At 44.0% G+C, this 18,610-nt stretch overlaps 1 protein-coding gene across 2 annotated transcripts in view; it reads left to right on the top strand.

The window, feature by feature from the left end:
• LOC117751669 (formin-like) overlaps window positions 1-18,610 on the top strand; it is a 36,740-nt gene that overhangs the window by 16,344 nt on the left and 1,786 nt on the right. The window contains exons 7-16 of one of the 2 annotated variants that reach the window (XM_034563615.1): window positions 1,324-1,385; window positions 1,654-1,742; window positions 2,699-2,828; window positions 2,955-3,101; window positions 3,247-3,306; window positions 3,410-3,530; window positions 8,613-8,705; window positions 13,063-13,114; window positions 17,214-17,363; window positions 18,474-18,555. In XM_034563615.1, coding sequence (XP_034419506.1) covers window positions 1,324-1,385; window positions 1,654-1,742; window positions 2,699-2,828; window positions 2,955-3,101; window positions 3,247-3,306; window positions 3,410-3,530; window positions 8,613-8,705; window positions 13,063-13,114; window positions 17,214-17,363; window positions 18,474-18,555 — 986 coding nt within the window. Of the gene's footprint in view, window positions 1-1,323; window positions 1,386-1,653; window positions 1,743-2,698; window positions 2,829-2,954; window positions 3,102-3,246; window positions 3,307-3,409; window positions 3,531-8,612; window positions 8,706-13,062; window positions 13,115-15,718; window positions 15,787-17,213; window positions 17,364-18,473; window positions 18,556-18,610 lie in introns of those variants that run through there. The other variant, XM_034563616.1, reaches the window with a different exon arrangement.

Raw genomic sequence — 18,610 nt, 5'->3', positions numbered from 1 at the left:
TAGCACAGCAGGTCATATTAAATTAAATAATAAAGAAAATGAAAAGAAATGCATAGTATATACAGTGTATATAAGTGAGTATAAAGTGAAAGAGGTGCAAGGGTTATTGATGTTGATTCAATAATAAGTTGTTATTCAGCAAAAGGGAATTTCACGACATTACTGAAGTCAGTTTGTGACTTCTCTCTACTCTACTGTAACAACTACATTGTACTATTAACAGCCACGCTGTCATTGTCACGTGGAACAATTAACAGTGGCTGTTATTACACTTTGGTTTCCCTTTTTAAGTTTTTCTTGCCAGTCTTTGGACACATTAGGATCTCTAATGAGAAGGTTCGGAGCCTTGATACAGAGCCTTTATAGCACTGGATACGTTTACTGTGTAGCTGCGTCAGTTCTTGGTCGTGGGGGCCGTAAAGCATTGTCACATTGAGTGACTGATTTGAGAGCAGTAGGTGGCATGCAGCCCTCCTCAGCTGACACCGACCAGACAACTGCCAGCTGATCCAGCAGCACTGGAGCATCCCTCCCTTTGTGTGCTCTGCCCTCCTCCCTCACTGAGTCATAAACCTGTGACACCTCTCAGACACAGAGCAGGAGTCATTCTCTCTTTTTGCTGCCCTGTGTTCAGACTTCCTTGTGCACTTTTGCTATTACAAAGAAACCTCTTTCTTTTTCAGATCATTTCTCAGTCCTATCGTGTCTACATTTTGAAATGTACTCTTTTAACAGCCTCTCTCTCTCTCTCTCTCTCTTATCCTTCTTCCTTTTTGCCTCCTCCTGCATCCTTTGTTTCTCATATGGCTCACCTTCTCCTGTCTCGCTCTAAAAAGCACCACAGTCAGCTGCGGTGGTTCTCACCGTGGGCCCAGAGGTTAAACAGTTTCAGGCTTTCTGTGTTGAGCCGTGCCGGCTCCGTAGTCTCAGACCCAGCCTGGCCACACTGCCAGCTTCACAGCCTCCAGCGAATGTTCTAAATTAGATGTATAAATCAACTCCATGGAAATTGAATGATGTGTTGTGGTTGTTGGTGCAGATGTGAACAGACAGAACTTTCATCCTGGTTAAAGTCAGATATTGCTCTCTTTTTCATTCTCATAAAATCTATAGTATGTCTTACAAATAGTCATAGCCACAAATACGATGTTTTATTAACTGAAATGGAACAAAATTACTGGTCTATCATGAGTTTACATCCCTAGTCGGAAAAACAAGTTTGTTCTTCGAGCACTGGCAGCACTTAAAAGGCAGCATGCTTCGGCCAAGATCTTATCCATTTATTAGACTGACTGCTTATAATAAATATCGTTACTGTTCCAGCTGTTCTTACTGTGGACAACTCTGTGGTGGACTTGGAGACCATTGAGGCTTTATATGAAAATGTAAGTATGAAGGAGCGCTTTGTCGAAGGTAATAAAACAAAAGGCTGTAAAGACAGCTTTAAAGAAATGGAGAAAACCTTTTGAATTTTATTGCTACAAATTGGTTTTACTATGGTATGTGTCTTATCAGTCCACATATGTTGTATTATTGTGTGACATCTTGCACTGCAACCTATTCAAGTGTCTACTGGATGTCATTCTCTTAGTGGAAGTGTTGAGCTGTGTTAATATTCATATTGATTTTGGACTTTGTTGTGATTCTTCACAGAGGGCCACCAGTGACGAAATGGCCAAGATAACCAAACATTATGAGACCTCTAAAGAGGATGAAGTCAAACTGCTGGACAAGCCTGAGCAGTAAGATCGCTTCTACAAAAATGTTGTAATACTTTCCAAAGACGATTATTCATTCATAAGTCATTATAAACTTGCCAGTATTCATCAGATAAATTAATGTGAGTTCAGGAATTGAGTTTAATTTATTTGCCTTATATTTCACCAAGTCATTTAGCTAGATTAAATTAATTAACATGGAATTTCATAGGGCACATCATTATCAATAAATGAAAATGAACTTTCATTCCAGCATTAATATAATTAAAACATTTTTAAGATTACTTGTGCGCTGCGGATTGGATTTAAATCCCAATTTTAATCATTTCTTAGTCAGTTTTTTTTATACTCGTCAGTCATTTTGGCCAACATTTACACATTGGAGCATAATGGGTCCATTCCCTTCCTCAGCCTTTATTTTTTTAACATGCCTCTCCAACCCTTCGTGTTAAAGCATACGCATTAATGAGCATTGCTTCGGTAGTTTCTGTCAGGGTTAAGTAGTCCGGGCCAGTTAACGAGGCCTGGACCCAGCGGTGCCGCTCAGCCTGGCCTTCTTATTTCCATGTTTGACCAGAGCCGTCACTACGGCTGCCCGAGTCATCCCTACTCAGTGTATACCTCCCATCAGCAGGGCCTAATCACTCAGGATGTTACCGCTCCCCTCCCCTCTGACACGGCACTGTTTACATAAGTCGTCTCGCATCAGGCCGGAGCTACCTTTGATCAGTCTCTGTGCGGCGCTCGTTGCTCTCTCCGCCCGACCCCGCGGACCTTTCAAACCCAGCCGAGCAGCACCGCTCATGACTATCAGCTGCCTGTGAACAGCAACATTGACTCAGGCGGCCTGCCTGCATGGGGAAGCACAGCCTGCCAAGGACCCAAAATAGTTCTTCCTGTTAGACATTTTGTTTAATTCTGTCATAACACATCACACCCCATTCTCTTCCACCACCTCCTCCTGCCCTTTTGTTTTCCAGGTTTCTCTATGAGCTCTCCCAGATCCCCGACTTCGCGGGCCGAGCGCACTGCATCATCTTCCAGTCAGTATTCCTCGATACCATCTCCTCCATTCGTCGTAAGGTGGAGATCATCTCGAATGTCAGCAAAGTAAGAACATTGCGTCAACAAACAGTGCTTCAGAAAAATGTCATTAAGCTGTGTGAAGGTTTACTAACTAAGGGTGTGTGTGTCTGTGTGTGTCTCTCTCTCTCTCTCTCTCTCTCTCTCTCTCAGGAGCTGTTGGAGTGTAATAGCTTGCGGGATGTAATGGGTCTTGTTCTGGCCTTTGGGAACTATATGAACGGTGGGAACAGGACAAGAGGTCAGGCTGATGGCTTCGGACTGGAGATACTCCCCAAACTAAAGGACGTCAAGAGCAGGGTAAAACATTTCTCACAATTTTACACTGAAGATCCGCCATAGTTCCCTGATAACTCTTGGCTAAATAGGCCAAAATAATCCAAACGCAAAGATATATCAATAACTAGATAATATATGTAAAGTATGATTGTCATTTAATCCTCAGGACAATCGTATGAACCTGGTGGATTATGTGGTTTTATACTACCTGCGCAATTTTGACGAGGTAAGGCACCATCAATCAAATTCACACCATTTTATACTCCGACACTCTTAAAACATCTGTAACTCATCACTCATGTACTTTTATATCTGATCCACTGCTCCAGCATGCCGGCACAGAAAAGAGTGTGTTCCCTATGCCGGAGCCTCAGGATTTCTTCCAGGCTGGTCAGGTTAAGTTTGAAGACCTCACTAAGGACATCAGGAAGCTGAAGAAGGATCTGACTGGTAGGACAGGTCCTGTTGTTGTCTGAAGTACATTCATCCCACATTGCATTTTAGTGCCTTGGTCATATGTGTTTCATTATAAATCAGTCAGTGTAATTGAATACCGTACCATCTTTCACCGGTGCAGTTTGCATGTAAATCCCACGTACTCTTCCTGCCCCGTGCAAAGAGGTTTCATGGTGTATTCAGGACCTCGGATGGCCTGAGGCGGCTTTCCCCCGTTACCAGACGGTATATCTCTTAACAGCCGTGACATCATAACACCACACCCTCTCCCCTTTCAGGACCAGTGACGAAGCACCTAGCCAAAGAATCATCTACATTTATTTTTTGCTGTCCCTTCTTATTCAAAAGCAGAAGTAAAATCCCAAAGGCAAATACCAGCTCATTGACCATAAGAGTCACAAATGGCGGATAAATAAGCAAACCCGATTTTGATGCTCTGTGCTCAAAGTGTCGTGGGCGCCGAGCCACTCAGTAACCCAGCCAGTCAGTCTTGGCCAGGGCCATGCGGAGGTTAAAGGCGATGCCCCCCAGTGCCCCTGGTGTCTGTGGTTATTTAAATCAACCAATAATACGGCATATGAAAGCAATTAGATATGCTCCGCAGCTCTCCCCTACGTTTTTTAGATCGCTGTTAAAGCCCTCTCGTCTCTGACCTGAGGGAAAAATACAAAGAGTCTACTAAAGTACCCAGACCCACCTCAAGCTGTCACTCATTTATTAGGAAAAATGGAAGACCTGAAGACAATAAATGCAACACAAGGGCCCTCGTATTTGATCTCTGCTGCAGCACAGTCTGGCACAATAGTCCTCGGGGGGTATTGGCATCACAGGGCGAGCATTGGATTCTGGATGTTTGGTGAGGTCCACCTCTGACTTTCACCATTTTTATCCTCTCCAGCCTTCAAGAATAAATATTTATGCCTGGCTATTATAAACTACCCTAAAGAAAGCAAGTGGTCTTGATTATAATGCTAACACATATCACTTCCATCCACTGAGAGGCCAATACTGAATCACACTTTGGTTTACTGGCTCTGTTTGACTGAGACGAGCGAGGCTGCCTGCCCCTCACCTGATCCTGAGGTGGCGACTGCAGTGGTCGATGGTGTCTCGCCCTCCAGGCTTGGGTCAAAGGTCAGGAGACTCTGTGCTAGCAGTCTCTCCTCAGACAGCGGCAATGTGTGCTTGTCTCATAAGAATCTCAGCATACTGTCTTTTAAAATTGGCACGGTCGTGTGTTTGTAGACGTAATGACGCTTTTGCTGCATGTGTGTGTGCAGCGTTTAGTCACCAGTGATGCTCAGGAGCGGGACCTGGTCTGCTTGTCTGGCCTCTCCTTCACTGGCTTGTGCAGAAACATGATCCTCTTTTGATGGGGCTTCCTGTTTGGGGAGAGGGTGATGACCTCTCTCTGTGCTCCTCTCAGGGGGAGGGCTGAATGGGGGGCCACGGGGACCCCGACCTACTGTAGGACTCTCGGCTCCTATAAAGACCGATATCTTCTATTCCGTTTCGGACTCAAAACATGTATAGTAGTGCAATTAGCTTCGGAACCCAGCACCCAAACTAAAGATTACGTTTATCTTTACATAAAGATCCCTTTTAACTGCTGCGTAATTGGACTGGACAGAGAGGAAGGGACGCTACCGAATGAAATGGGATCAAATAAAAAGAAACAGTCAGAGCTCATTTGCTGCTCAGGGGAGTTTAGTGTTTCACAGAAGGCCTGGCCCGGGTTAGGCATTCATCACTGGGGAAAATCAGACAGTGTCCTGATTTTAAATGGCCTTTAATGTCAAGTTCAGGCAGGGCCTTTAGCCTGAGGTCGGTTTTACGACATAGGCTCCTCTCAGTCACTGTTCATCTGAGCAAATAAAAACAAAAGTAATGCTAAATGTTTGTTCATTTGTCAGTGATTGGTTGCAAACAGCCTGCACGTTAAATAAGAATAACATCTGGCCACGATGTAGAGGCCCTTTTACCAAACAAGACTCTTCACAGATTGAGCTAGTATGACGAGTATAGATAAATATTGCACTTATTAATCATAGCATTCCCTCGTGATTTTAATGCTCCCAGCATCCACATTTTAACAAGAGTTGATGCTCCAGCTCATATTCTAAGTCCTGCCTCATGTTTCTACTTGTCAGAACAGTATTCTCCAGCTAAAATTTAGGAGAAGGGTTTAGTGTGATGGATATGGGTTGATTTATGAGGAGTGGAGAGGGAGTCTTGCCTTTTCTTATAGAGGCAGTCTCTTGGCTGGCCTCACTGAGGGGGAATAGCCTGATACAGTGTGAAGGGGGGGGGGGTCTGCTGGGATTGGAGATAATTGTGGATGCACTGTACTGGTTTAACCTCTCTAATAAAAACATTTTTTTTACAACAGAACTTAAGGTTATTCATCTGATTTTACATTATTGTACAATTTAAAATGACAGTTGGAACTGTAGTTCAGCTGGCAACTGCTCTTTTTTTAACAAAAAGGGGCCAAAAAAGCCATGTGTATTCCTGTGTATTATGCGTTTCTCTGCCTAGTGTTTTGCTCCCTCAGTGTTTACTTTAAATAATGATCCAGAGCTACAGAGACGAGAGCCGGCGCAGCGTTTACGAGACCGAAATATGCATCACACAGCAGGTTCATCTTGTGGTGCTCCCCAGGCTCCCCATCCAGTCGGGCATTGTCTTGGTGTGCTGGGATTTCCTGGTCTCTGGAGAGGGGAGCTCTTGCTTATCATAAGCACATATTGACATCAAAGTCACCCATCTTTCGCTAACCACACATGGTAAATCCTGGAACAGAGGTCTGGCTGGTTTGTTTGTTTTTCTTCCCGTTAACTCCACCACTGCCCGCCTTTACCCACAGCTGTTGTCGTGCTACTTCAAAATACACAAAACTGGAGCTGGTCGACTTTCTCCCATTGGGATATGATTGGGATATGATGGATGACTCCTCTGGAGTAATAGATGCATGTTTGCAAATGGTGCTTGAGTGCCTCAGGATACCGGCTCTGACTCCATCTGGATATTTCCACAGGGTGATAGGCTGTACCTGCGGCTCTGGTTAGACAAATTACTTCTGGACCATGTGAATATTCACAGACCTCTGTTCCGAGATGTCTCATCCGTTTTTCCCCTTGTATTAACAGTGGCTTTAAAGATCGCTGTCTGTCTGTATGTCTGCGGAGGGAAACTGGTCCTCTGTGGCTACACGACCACACGGTGAGCCTGATGAGACAATCCATGGGTGTCGTGTAGTCGTGTATACATTTTTAATTGGATGTTAGATAACTAAGACACTATGATTTACTTATGTATCACATATATAGATGTTATTATTTTCTGACTAGCAGGTCGATTGGTCATTTTGCTATCTACATCTAAATGGTCATTCGATTTTCACATAAAAATAAATTCTATATATACATAATTCAGGTTTGATTCGCAGTTGATTTATTTATATCATTCAAACAAAAACATTTTTGTTTTGCAGATTATGAGAAGCACTAATACCAAGTCAGCATGCCAAGAAATATATTGTGAATATTTATATTACTATAGAGATATATCTATATTTACAAGTCTTAAAATATACTGTGTATCTAAAATAATAGTGTTAATTCAAGATAGCTGTTATTCTTTTTAAACTCTTCAGTCTTTAATTTTACCTTTTTTATATCTATTTATTTTCTGCATATTCATGAAGCCCAATCAAACAGACATGATGTACATGTTGAAAACAAACATTTAATACAAACATTTTGTTAAATACTTTTTACTTAAAAAATAAATCAAAAATCATTTCTAAATACTTAGTAGTATGCCATTGTGTGTGATACTGTACGATGTGAAATAAAGTGTGAGGCATAATAACATGTTCCCAAAACTTCTAAATCGGATTCTTGTTGTTTTGTGGGAACATTATAATTCACTGCTCCATAAACACACACGTTGCTTTTATTTGTGACCGCTAAAGAATTATTCAGACGAAAGCCCATAATATGTTCTGAGATCTTCTGTCTGGCCTGATACATGGAGCCATATGGAGATGCATTACTCGCAGGAGAATCTTCTTTTTCAATGCACTCTTCTAAAATATGTATCATCACTGCTAGACAATGTCTCAAACTGGAGTTCTAGTTTTTATTCTTTACAGCTGCTGTGTTTTTGTGGGCTTCCTTCTTGCAGCCTTTGCTGTCTGGACCACATTTGGACGAGAGCCGCCTCTAAATTGTAGACTTGCTGTTTTGAACACTGTTTTAATGGGTCCTCTTGAGTTGGGGGGATTTCTGGTAAGGAAACGTAGTCTGTCCAAACAGGATATCTTGGTCATGTTTGTTTGGTTGCTGATTTCTGTTTTTTATTTTGATCACTGCCGGCTCTTACTTTCCACAAAATACCCTGGAATCCAAACTGTGAGGCCGTGCGTAGTTACTCCTCAATTTTAATGTGCAGACGTTGCGTTTCCTGTCCGATTGATTGAGAACGCCAATAAATAAAAGATGTAATCGACTTGAGTTCACCGAGCTGCAGGTGCAGGATCTCCACATGCAAAAACACATGAGAGCCACACTCTGATCTAAAAGCAGCGACGCAGGGGAGTGAGACAGCGGTCAGACCTCTTGTTGTGTTGCGGAACTATTACGACATGCAGTCATAGGCAAGTTACGGTATTTATTGCAGCCATTAATGACTTGCAGGTTGGATGTGCCAAAGTTCTTTCACCAAGCGTGTGTGTGTGTGTCTGTGTCTGTCTGTGAGCTTGTGTGAGTTGGGCCATTTGGCACAAAGCCCGTCAACAAACAGCAAACACATCTGCTGCCCTCACATGGACAGACATGTCTGATTATAAAGGGGAAATCTGTCTTTTCAGAATACAATATTAAGTTATCAGAAACAACAACAACATGTAAAACAACGGACAAATATTCCTGATTTATAAACCATGGGACGCTTTCCTCCGATGGTATCAATTGAATTAAATGCTCTCACTGTTTACTCTAAAGGGAAGTTGTCCTGTGTTAAGCCCAGTCACTCTTCATTCCCCTCCTTTTGTCTTCCTCTGTCCTCTACCAGTTTGTGAGAAGAGCGTGCAGAAGGTGTGTGCTAACCCGTCAGAGGAATACCTCCAGCCCTTCAAGGAGAAGATGGAAGGATTTATCTCAACTGGTGAGTCAAGACTTTTCATCTGGGGCAAAACTATAAACATGGTGGAAACATTGTTCCACATATGGTTTGCAAGTTATAAATATATAGCAATTTTGCTCCTGACCCTGAAAAAGAATTCTCAGTGTCTTCAAAGATGAATGAAACATTCGGAGGATTTACATGAAACAGACCTTACAGAGCTAGAAAAGACCTGTTTTCATCCAGACACGCAGCATGGGACCTTTTTAAAAAGGGGAAGGCATAATTATGTTATGTCAGACAGTCGTGTGTGTGTGTGTGTGTGTGTGTGTGTGTGTGTGTGTGTGTGTGTGTGTGTGTGTGTGTGTGTGTGTGTGTGTGTGTGTGTGTGTGTGTGTGTGTGTGTGTGTGTGTGTGTGTGTGTGTGTGTGTGTGTGTGTGTGTGTGTGTGTGTGTGTGTGTGTGTGTGTGTGTGTGTGTGTGTGTGTGGTGTGTGTGTGTGTGTGTGTGTGTGTGTGTGTGTGTGTGTGGCATCTCATCTCTGTGCGCCGTAAGAAGGTTTGAGGACATGAGTCTCCAGGCCTGTAGAAGGGATCACATTGCCTCTAACGTGGTTCTCATGTACTCTCGGCTGCCATAAAGCTGGCAGGACACCTCTGGCTGCGGCCTTGTAAAGACTGGCTGGCCTCACTGGATCAGGTCTGCGGACCACCGGGACAGGAGCAGAGCCTCCCCCGACACATCATCTCTCCGTCTGTCCCCTTTCTGACCTAGACACTGGTCTTCCCAGCCTCTGCTATAGTTGTAGGAGCTGCCACTTAACTGGTAACATACGGTTAAAAAATACCCCGACTCTGTGCCTTCTATGAAATCTACAAACTGCACATTGGGGTGATGGATTTTTATGGAAAAAAACACAACGCAAGCTTGTAGTATTACATTACATTTCATTTAGCTGACGCTTTTATCCAAAGAAACTTACAATCATACACCGTAGACACAGCATCGGGGAGCAATTCGGGGTTAAGTGTCTTGCTCAAGGACACATCGACTAGGGCTAGCTGGGGCTCGAACCACCAAGCCTCTGATTGAAAGACAGACCTGCTAACTACTGACCCACGGTCGCCCCACAAGTGTTCTGTACATCGTAGCTCGCGCAGCAGCCTGTGGACAGATGCTCTCAGAAAGCAGCAGATAAGTGGCGATCACAGTCTACACGAGAGGCCAGAAGGAAAGTGGGGCACGCTGTTTTTTTCTGAAAGTCTTGGAGTTGGTTTGCACAAATTTACAGCAGGAAAACTGTGTCCCTGCTCCTCTATAAGACCACAGACCTCACAGTGAATATATTTTATTGGAACTTTTTTCTACCCACGGAATGAATAGTCTCTAAAAAATAAAAAAGTTAGAAAACAGCAAGCTCTATGGACTGTTTAGTGGCTGCTTACTTGTCTCTACATCCTCTGGATGAGATGTTGCCGTTTGATGTGTATTAATTCGCAGGAGGTTTATTCATGTTATGGCTGCAATTAAACTGGAGATATGTATGTTTTATGATAAGCAACTTAAACCATTAGGCAGCTAGGATGCCTTAAGAAATATGAACGCAATAATGAAACAAAATTCTGTTCACCTCTATTGTATTGGCATGCAGGAAGAAAAGAGTGGCAGATATTGCAAAACTTGGAGGCCCAAAACTATCTGCATGGCCACGTATCATTAGAGGGAAGTGACAGATTTGTGCTTTCTGTAATTTGAGTAGAACAACCCTTTTAAGTACAAGGACTTAGTTTAGATGCGATGTGTGCTATGTGTTAATCGGCATCGAGACAAGAGGAAAGTGTCTCTGTCACACAAGGAGACTGCATTAAAGGACTAATTGCCTGCATTACTTGCAGCGGGGCCGAGTGGTGAAACAACAGACTCCCTCTATCATAAAAGAGTCAAATGAGGTATCTCGCGGGGAGATTGTAGCCAGATGTCTGCGGTGCAGAGTGAAAATTGGTGGGGAGTCCGTGTTTGCAGCACAACTCCTGAAAAGATGTTTGTTGCATACTGCATACCGAGCCCATGCTGGGATTACGCACTATTCTTGTTATAGAAATGTGCCATGACATTGTTCTAGTTATCTTATCCACCTTTACTACCTGCAGCCTCCCTTGAGCTTTGGCCAGTATCGCAGCATATTTGTACGCTTTCAGAACCACTGCGGTCGCCACCGGCTACAGAGCGGCATTGATTTGCAAAGGCACATCTTGAACATAAACTTTCCAGTGGGATACTTGTAAACCTTTCTTTCATAAACAGAATTGCTCCAGCCGTTGCCCATGCTTCGGGAGAAGCGGTGCGTAATCATTGTTCGTGATGATTCCATGGCTTCAAAAGGCCAAACAAAGCAACAGCTCCTCACATCAAAGAGCGGCCGAGGCTCTTAAACTCTGACTCATCAGTGAACGAGTGAATCTTTCACCCTGGTTAATGCTCAGGAGGCTGACCACAGATGCATGTGTTTGACACATGATTTTAGATATTGACATTAACCGTTGGGTATAACTTCTTCCTTAAACAAGAGGATCAAAGTACACCAGTGAATCAACAGATAAAGACTTGTGTTCCCGAGTAGCACTGACCCCTAACCCGGCCTGTGGAGAGGCTCTCAGCAGGGCCTGCAGATGAACCCGAACGCCCCGCGCTCTGCCTCTTAAACTTGTGTGATCGCTCCCAGATCTAACAGGGGATGCCTCCGAAATCAAGTGATCCGTTCTCTTGTAAGGCTGATCCTGTGCTCGTTCCGTCACCAGGTCTATTCTTACCCCGACAACGTATTTCTCTCTTCATCTTTCGGATTATTCTCTGAAGTAAAGTTAAAGAAAACAGCCCGTAGTGGGTTAAACGTCTAATCACCTTTTTCATTTTCCTTTTTAATAGGAGCTCTTTGAAACCTCTGGGGATACTCTTACGGGGGCATATTTTTCGTGTTGAATACCAGCCATGACGAATTGAAAACAAATACCTGCTTTTAATCTCCGCTTGTTTAAGTCTCATTTCGCTGGCTCTTTTGTGGAAATACATGTGTATTATCACTTCCTTGCGTTGTCTTTGTTGCCAGTGAGTCAGACCCCAATAACCAAAATACCACTCGTTCACATGAACATGAATTACGTAGTCGGTGCTGTAGAACTTTCAGATAACGACTGTCCAAGGAAGCTGTTTTTGATGAAGTCTCTGAGATGCGTCCGTGTTCAAATAGAGGCGGTGTAGGAAAACGGAGAGGGATGCTTTGTGGAAATCTTCAACGTCCTCAGCATCCCTCACAGACTGCTTCCCATCTTTTTATCTAGCTGCTAGGTAGAGCAGCGGTTTGGAAAAGTGTGTCAGAGTTTTAAAGCCCTAATTTATTGTCCCTCTCAGCATGCACATCTCATAACTTTCTAGTTAGCGACTACTGGTTTCATGTTTGCATGGGGAGCGGAGGAAGAGAAACTTCACACATCCTCTCTCTCTCTCCGTCTCTCAGCCTCTCGGCTCCAGTGCCACCTCTACACAGTCGCACCAGAGGGGTACCTCAGGCGCCAGCCTGACCCCCACTGAGACTAACGCCATTGGTCACGCCCCCCCCCCCCCCCACCCCTCCTTTCTATCCCAGACATAGCCACAACCTTTATTCATTAGGTTTACCTCAGCCCCGTTGCCCACATACATGTTTAAAAAAAGAGTAAAAGTAAAAGGGGTGGTTGGTCGGAGGCTTAAGCTAAACCTTCTCCCAAAAGACCCCCAAACCTGCCTTTGAACAATTTTTTGGAGACTTCCCCCTCTTAAATCTTCAAGTAGGAAAGGTCCCCCATCATTGTAAAAAGGATGAATCTGGAAAATGCAATAAATCTGAGATCACAGGCACTCTCTGGCCCTAGATAAATTCTTGCACCTCGGCCTGGCCCGCCGTACACATCTGCCTTGCATTTAGACACTTTTACATGGCAGGAGTCCACAGGAGCCTCCAATTCCCAAGCCTCCCTGCTCAGCCCTGCATCGGTCCAGCTTGTATGTCGACAAACAGGCCGCCGCTCCCCGCCCCGAGGATCATAAAGCATGTCAAACTTTACAGTGTGCTTAACTGTCACTTGGATAACATGCTCACTGTGTCACTGACCCACTCAACCCAGGGCCCTTCTTCTTCTTCTTCTTCTTCTTCTTCTTCTTCTTCTTCTTCTTCTTCTTCTTCTCGATGGGCAACCTTAAGGTCGGCTAATGAACACAGCGCCCCCCTCTGGACCCGCTGGTGTTTCTGTGATCATTTCTCAGTGTCTGTCTGTGGAAACATTTGGTTATCTATGTCACCAATAGCCTCATAATCTGCCCCACGATATATTTTATTCCAATATTTGTTCCCTTTTTTTTACAGCTCAAAAGGAGCATTCAGCTGAAGAGGATCGACTCAATGAAGCACAGAGAAGGTAGGAGACCAACTTTAACAATCCCAAGGCCAGATGCATTTAAAATTACAAATGAAAGATGTTTGTATAGACAATATTGATATTTTCTGTGGATTTTATTCCTCAACAAGGGAATTATTCAAGTGTCGTGCAGTGCAAACATCACATTGCGATTATTTAACATGCTTCACATAGATAACATAGCTGGTTTCTGATGGCACAATAGTTGCAATTTGTATAGTCGCATAGAGTTATTAGCCGCATAATGAGGTGAAGGGGCTTCACGGTATCGTATTGAGAAATTCTGAAACTGCACACCAACTTTGAATTCCATTATTGGATGGGATTTGGGAGCAATTTATTTAGCAGGATTAAGCACCGTTTTATATATATTTTAACTAGTTGTTACTTAGTTCAGGGCCTTTTGTAGTTTGTCTGAAAGACAAATAAAAATGCTTTCCAGAGACAGCAGTGGATTTCTACACACACACACACACACACACACACAAACACACAGCATACTGTATTTTAAGCCTGAACGCCCTGTGCTTCCTCCCCTTCAGTTCCTATCATTCTTATCTGCCGTGTTTTATGCAGAAGACTCCCGAGAGTTTTCTGAGAGATTTATAGGCGCAAGACACACTGGCAGCCGCCAAGCTTGCTGTCCGAGTAAAATCATATCTGGAACATTTCATATTGGAAAAAGATGGTGGGGCAGACAAACAAAGCAAATAGATTATTTTTGCCTTGTTTGGATAGAGAGCAGAATTGTTTGCTTTATATCGCAACTCTTCCTCTTCCAAAATAAATCACGAAAGCAAGTGAAAGATGCTGGAAAATGGAAACTATAAACAATTAGGAAGTTGATTGCCTTGGACAATTACTATAACTCAGATAATGCTTCCAACTGTTCTGTTTCATGTTGCTGTTTTTTGAGCAGAGAGAGAGAGAGAGAGAGAGAGAGAGAGAGAGAGAGAGAGAGAGAGAGAGAGAGAGAGAGAGAGAGAGAGAGAGAGAGAGAGAGAGAGAGAGAGAGAGAGAGAGAGAGAGAGAGAGAGAGAGAGAGAGAGAGAGAGAGAGAGAGAGAGAGAGAGAGAGAGAGAGAGAGAGAGAGAGAGAGAGAGAGAGAGAGAGAGAGAGAGAGAGAGAGAGAGAGAGAGAGAGAGAGAGAGAGAGAGAGAGAGAGAGAGAGAGAGAGAGAGAGAGAGAACTTGGTGGGGAATATTGATCTAAAGGGCCCCGCAGCTGACAGCACCTTTGCCTTTTTAATGAAGTTTTCCTTTAATTTCATCTAAAGAGGAGCCTGGCTGACTTGCGTTAGGTAGAGCAGGAGGCGGGTGGGGGGGGGGTGGGCTCTTTCTCAGGTTCCCACAGAGCCACCTCGTAAAAGTGACACGCTGTTGATGAATATGGGCGTCAGAGGGCTCACTGGGCCCTGGGTGGGCTCTCACATCTGCGCTGGATGAGGGATCCTCGCACAAAACACACACACAGAGCAGCAACATGGTGGTGTTAATGAAGGAAACGGACAACACATCCTCAGTGCTACCTAACACCTCGGCCTCATGAGGAAACAGTGAGTTTAGACGCCTGCGAGTCAAAGTCAAGCAGCAGGGAGAATGGCCGGATGAGAGGAATCAGCATCAGGACACGGACAAAAATTAGGGCGGATTCCAGCTGCAACGTGTCCGTCAAACAGGGTTGCCACTAACGATTTATTTTCATTATCAATTAATCATGGAGGGGAACATGTCCAGAAACAATTTCTGGTGACACTTCACATTGTATTTGTTTGTTTAATTTGCATTTTTTTGGTAAATATAAACTTGACCTTATGATTTGATAGCCAGCCGTAATCATTTAAGCCATGCTAGTGACATGGCTTCATAGATGTTGTGGAAGCTTAGCACCTAGCTTCTGGTTCACACTGTTAGCTTCGTTAGCTCCCTTGTGAGAGCCGTTGAGCGGTAATCTAAATGCTCCCAATCTGTTTCTTGAACTTTTGACTTTTCATTTATTGCCAAAATGGTCCAATACTTTGGTTTGTTAGAACAAATAGCGTCAAAATGAAGGACATTCCCATCAGCCTCAGCTGTCGTCCGTGTTTAGAGCTAACAAGCACATTTTACCTGCCGAAAGCTAACAAAGCATGTTAGCGTTGTCACCGTTACGCGCTGCTGTGTAGGATCTCTTAAAGCTGCAAGCCTAACTCTAGACTTGTTTCAATATTGATGCATAGCAAATGTATGCAAGATCATATATATATATATATATATAACAAAGCTGATGTTAGTGCAGTGACCTTATGTAAAATCATTCACAAAACTTAAAGGGCTTTTTTTGTTTTTAAAGTCACAATCTGTTCAGTATTGCAGAAACCACAAATGAAAATATTAAACTGCTGCCCAGCACTGCAAGTGAGAAAGCACTTTGACACACTGCACACGATTACTTTAAGCTAAATTGTAATTAATTGAGATGTCAGTTGAATGAAACATAACAAAAGTCATTCCATGGCCTTTCCCCTCAACATGCAGTTGTAATTTGTCTGGTTCATGTTTGGGTTCACTGAGGTTTTCAGGTTCTGTCCTCGGTTCCGTCTCATTAAGTCCGCTTCTCCCACAGCATGCTCAATTTCCTTTGGCCCGACTGCGTCACCAGTCCTGGTTTCATTGACGACTTATTCTACCCGGGTATTGTATGATGGCAATGGCACAAAATGGCCTAGTGCCAACAACATGGAGTTTACTTCTTCTTTTTACTGGGGAAACAAAGGAATGCAGAGTTTACTCTCCAGATATTTCCCTGATTGTCACGGCTGCTCGTGGTTTCGTAAGGGGTCTTTCTTTTCTCTTTTTTTTCTGTATATAGCTGTCAGTGAGGAATGCCGGCTACGGGTGCTGCAGTAAACCCTCTCACGGCAATGGCATCATAGCATGTATATTACAGAAGAGTGTGTGTGTGTGTGCGCGTGTGTGTACATGTGTGTGTTCTGCGCTCGCAAATGAACAAAGGTCAGCTTGCTTGTGTTTGTTTCGTAGGTGTACTGGCATGTGTGAGTGTGTTTGCATCTGTTTTGAGTGAAGCGTTTGTGTATCTGCTTGTTGCATATCCTTGGGAGGGTGAAAGGAAAACCGCTGTTGCTTGATTTGTGCGTGCTTTGACATGATGACCCAGGGTCAGCAGAGGAGCTGATGGAGAAGAGTTCATCATGGCTGCAACAAAGATACCTAGGACGGAAGGCCTGTTTGGTCAATCAAAACATCCCAGAGCCTCTGATTTCTTTTGTAGCGTCCACGATGATCTACTGCGCTCTCACTTTTTTCTTTTTTGTTTCGAGCATCATAGCAAAATGACGCATCACTGGGAAATGTGAAGTAGGCTCATGCAATGCAGAAGGCCCTTTTTTTATTTTTCCTCCAGCTTTTCGCAAGCCGTCTGGGTAGCATATTGTAGCATTTCACTCCACAGCAACGTGTCTTAGATCATCGTCGCAAAAAAGCCACCTAGCATCTGGAGGTCAGAGCCTATCTGAGTGTCAATGGGACAGGGAGCATCCTTTGAATCATAGTCCCCTTTTATCAACCCTTTGACAGGCACGGCTAGAAAATGTCTTTCATGTTTGGGTTAGGGACGGAATCCGAAGCAGCAGGCTTCTCTTCATGCCCTGCGTGTGCCGCTGGGAGCCTTGCAACCAGTTCAGATTTGGTTTCAAGTGAACAAGGCTGGGGAGCCGCGCTACATTCCCAGTGAACAGAAAATCCAGACTCTGCTTATCCCCATTGGTTGTTTGTTCCAGAAGCAGCCTGTTCTTGTCTGTCTCCGTCTCCTCTGGCAGTCTTCCCCCTACAGGCTGTGGAGGTCAATGTGATAATGGAGCCACCGCTCCTGGCTCTCCCCCGTGGCCCAGCAGGGTGGACGCTCTCCTTCCACCTCACTTCCTCGCCTCTCTGTCTCACTCTACATCCATCATTTGCCTATTTAGTCTGTTTCTTGCATGCATTCATACACCTTCGCTTCCTTGTGTGTTTAGACCTCACTGGAACGCATTTTACGTCTGAAGTATTTAAGTATTAGTAAGACAACACTATTTGTGCCTGTGTTCTGTTTTCCAATATAGTTTCCAGGACACGGTGAGCTACCTTGGGGTCAAGCCAAAGTCTGGGGAGAAAGAAGTGTCAACGAATCTCGTTTTTATGATTTGGTACGAGTTTTGCAATGACTTCAAGAACACCTGGATACGTCAAAACAAGAAGATCTCCAAAGAGAGGTGGGTTGGATTCTGGTAGTGCTCTTTCTGTGGAGATTAGTATACTTATCAGGAGAAGTGTGAAAACAGTTTCCTGGGAGCTTTAAAAATCTGGAAAGAAATCATTACAGTTATCTCAGATTCCTGGAACTTTTCAACAGTAAGTGTTCCAACTTTGGGCATTTACATTACATTATCTGCCTATGGTCCCCCAATGTAATGAAGAGCAATGCTACATTACTGGAGTGCCTCTTAAAGGGATGGTCATATAAGACCTGACTGATATCCTCTGCAACGCCTGGTTTGAAATATCTGCAGAGCACAACCTTGGCTTCCAAACTAAGCCTGAACCGTTTCATCCTGGGGTCAGACTTCTTGTCTCCGTCACCTTCTGATTGGTGCTTAACGACCTCGAGACATAATGTCAAATTGGCACTAATTGTACAAGCGTTATATGTGCAGATGCTTAATTATAGCAGAGAGGGAGGCTATCAAAGAGGAGGCAAACAGGCATAGCTGGAGCCTCGGCCCTTCTGTCTGAAGGACTGGGGCCTGAATTTATGATGTTTCCTCTGACCTGAGGCGTCGTGTCGGTGGGGCGGGGGCGACAGCAGACCCACCTGGCGGCCTCCTGGCTTTACTAGCAAGCGTTTGGGAGAACTGATAAACACTGTAATGATGCTGGACATGTGTGGGGACGACGACTGGACTGCACAGGAGCGAAGCTGCTCGTTACTGCGTGGTCATTTCAAGCATCATGCGGTGGCTTCATGGCTCCTCCCACTTGGAGGTTGTCATAGCAGAAGACATTTAGTGTCCTCCAGCTGATGTCTCAGCTCTGCCATGGAGCCGTGTGCTCTCTCTTAATTTTCTACGTGGTAATTGTGTCTCATGCTACTCACAGCTGATTGTGCTTAAGTACAATTAATTGTTTGTACAGTCATAAAAGCCAAGTGTTTTTTTAAAGGCTGCCTCATTATCTCATCAGCTCGCTCTCAGAGAGAGAGAGATACTGTTTCCGCAAGCTCCACGAGTTTCATGATTTAGTTCCAAAGCCTTTAGTGTGTGCTTCTGGTTTTAAAGGGTCTGCACATATCAAGTCTTTGTGGATTTATTTATTTCCCCCTATAGGTTGAAGGAAGCTCAAGAAAACATCAAGAAGATCACAGCGGAGAAGAGAGTCGAAACCAAGAAGATCAATGCCAACAGTCTGGTAAGAACTGATCTAGATACAGCAGAGAGATGGCATTTCCTAAAAGCTGCTCTTT

This window comes from Cyclopterus lumpus, chromosome 22, assembly GCF_009769545.1.
Source record: "Cyclopterus lumpus isolate fCycLum1 chromosome 22, fCycLum1.pri, whole genome shotgun sequence".
Taxonomy (NCBI): domain Eukaryota; kingdom Metazoa; phylum Chordata; class Actinopteri; order Perciformes; family Cyclopteridae; genus Cyclopterus; species Cyclopterus lumpus.
Note: the sequence above shows the minus strand (reverse complement) of the source record. Positions and strands in the feature narration are given on the sequence as shown.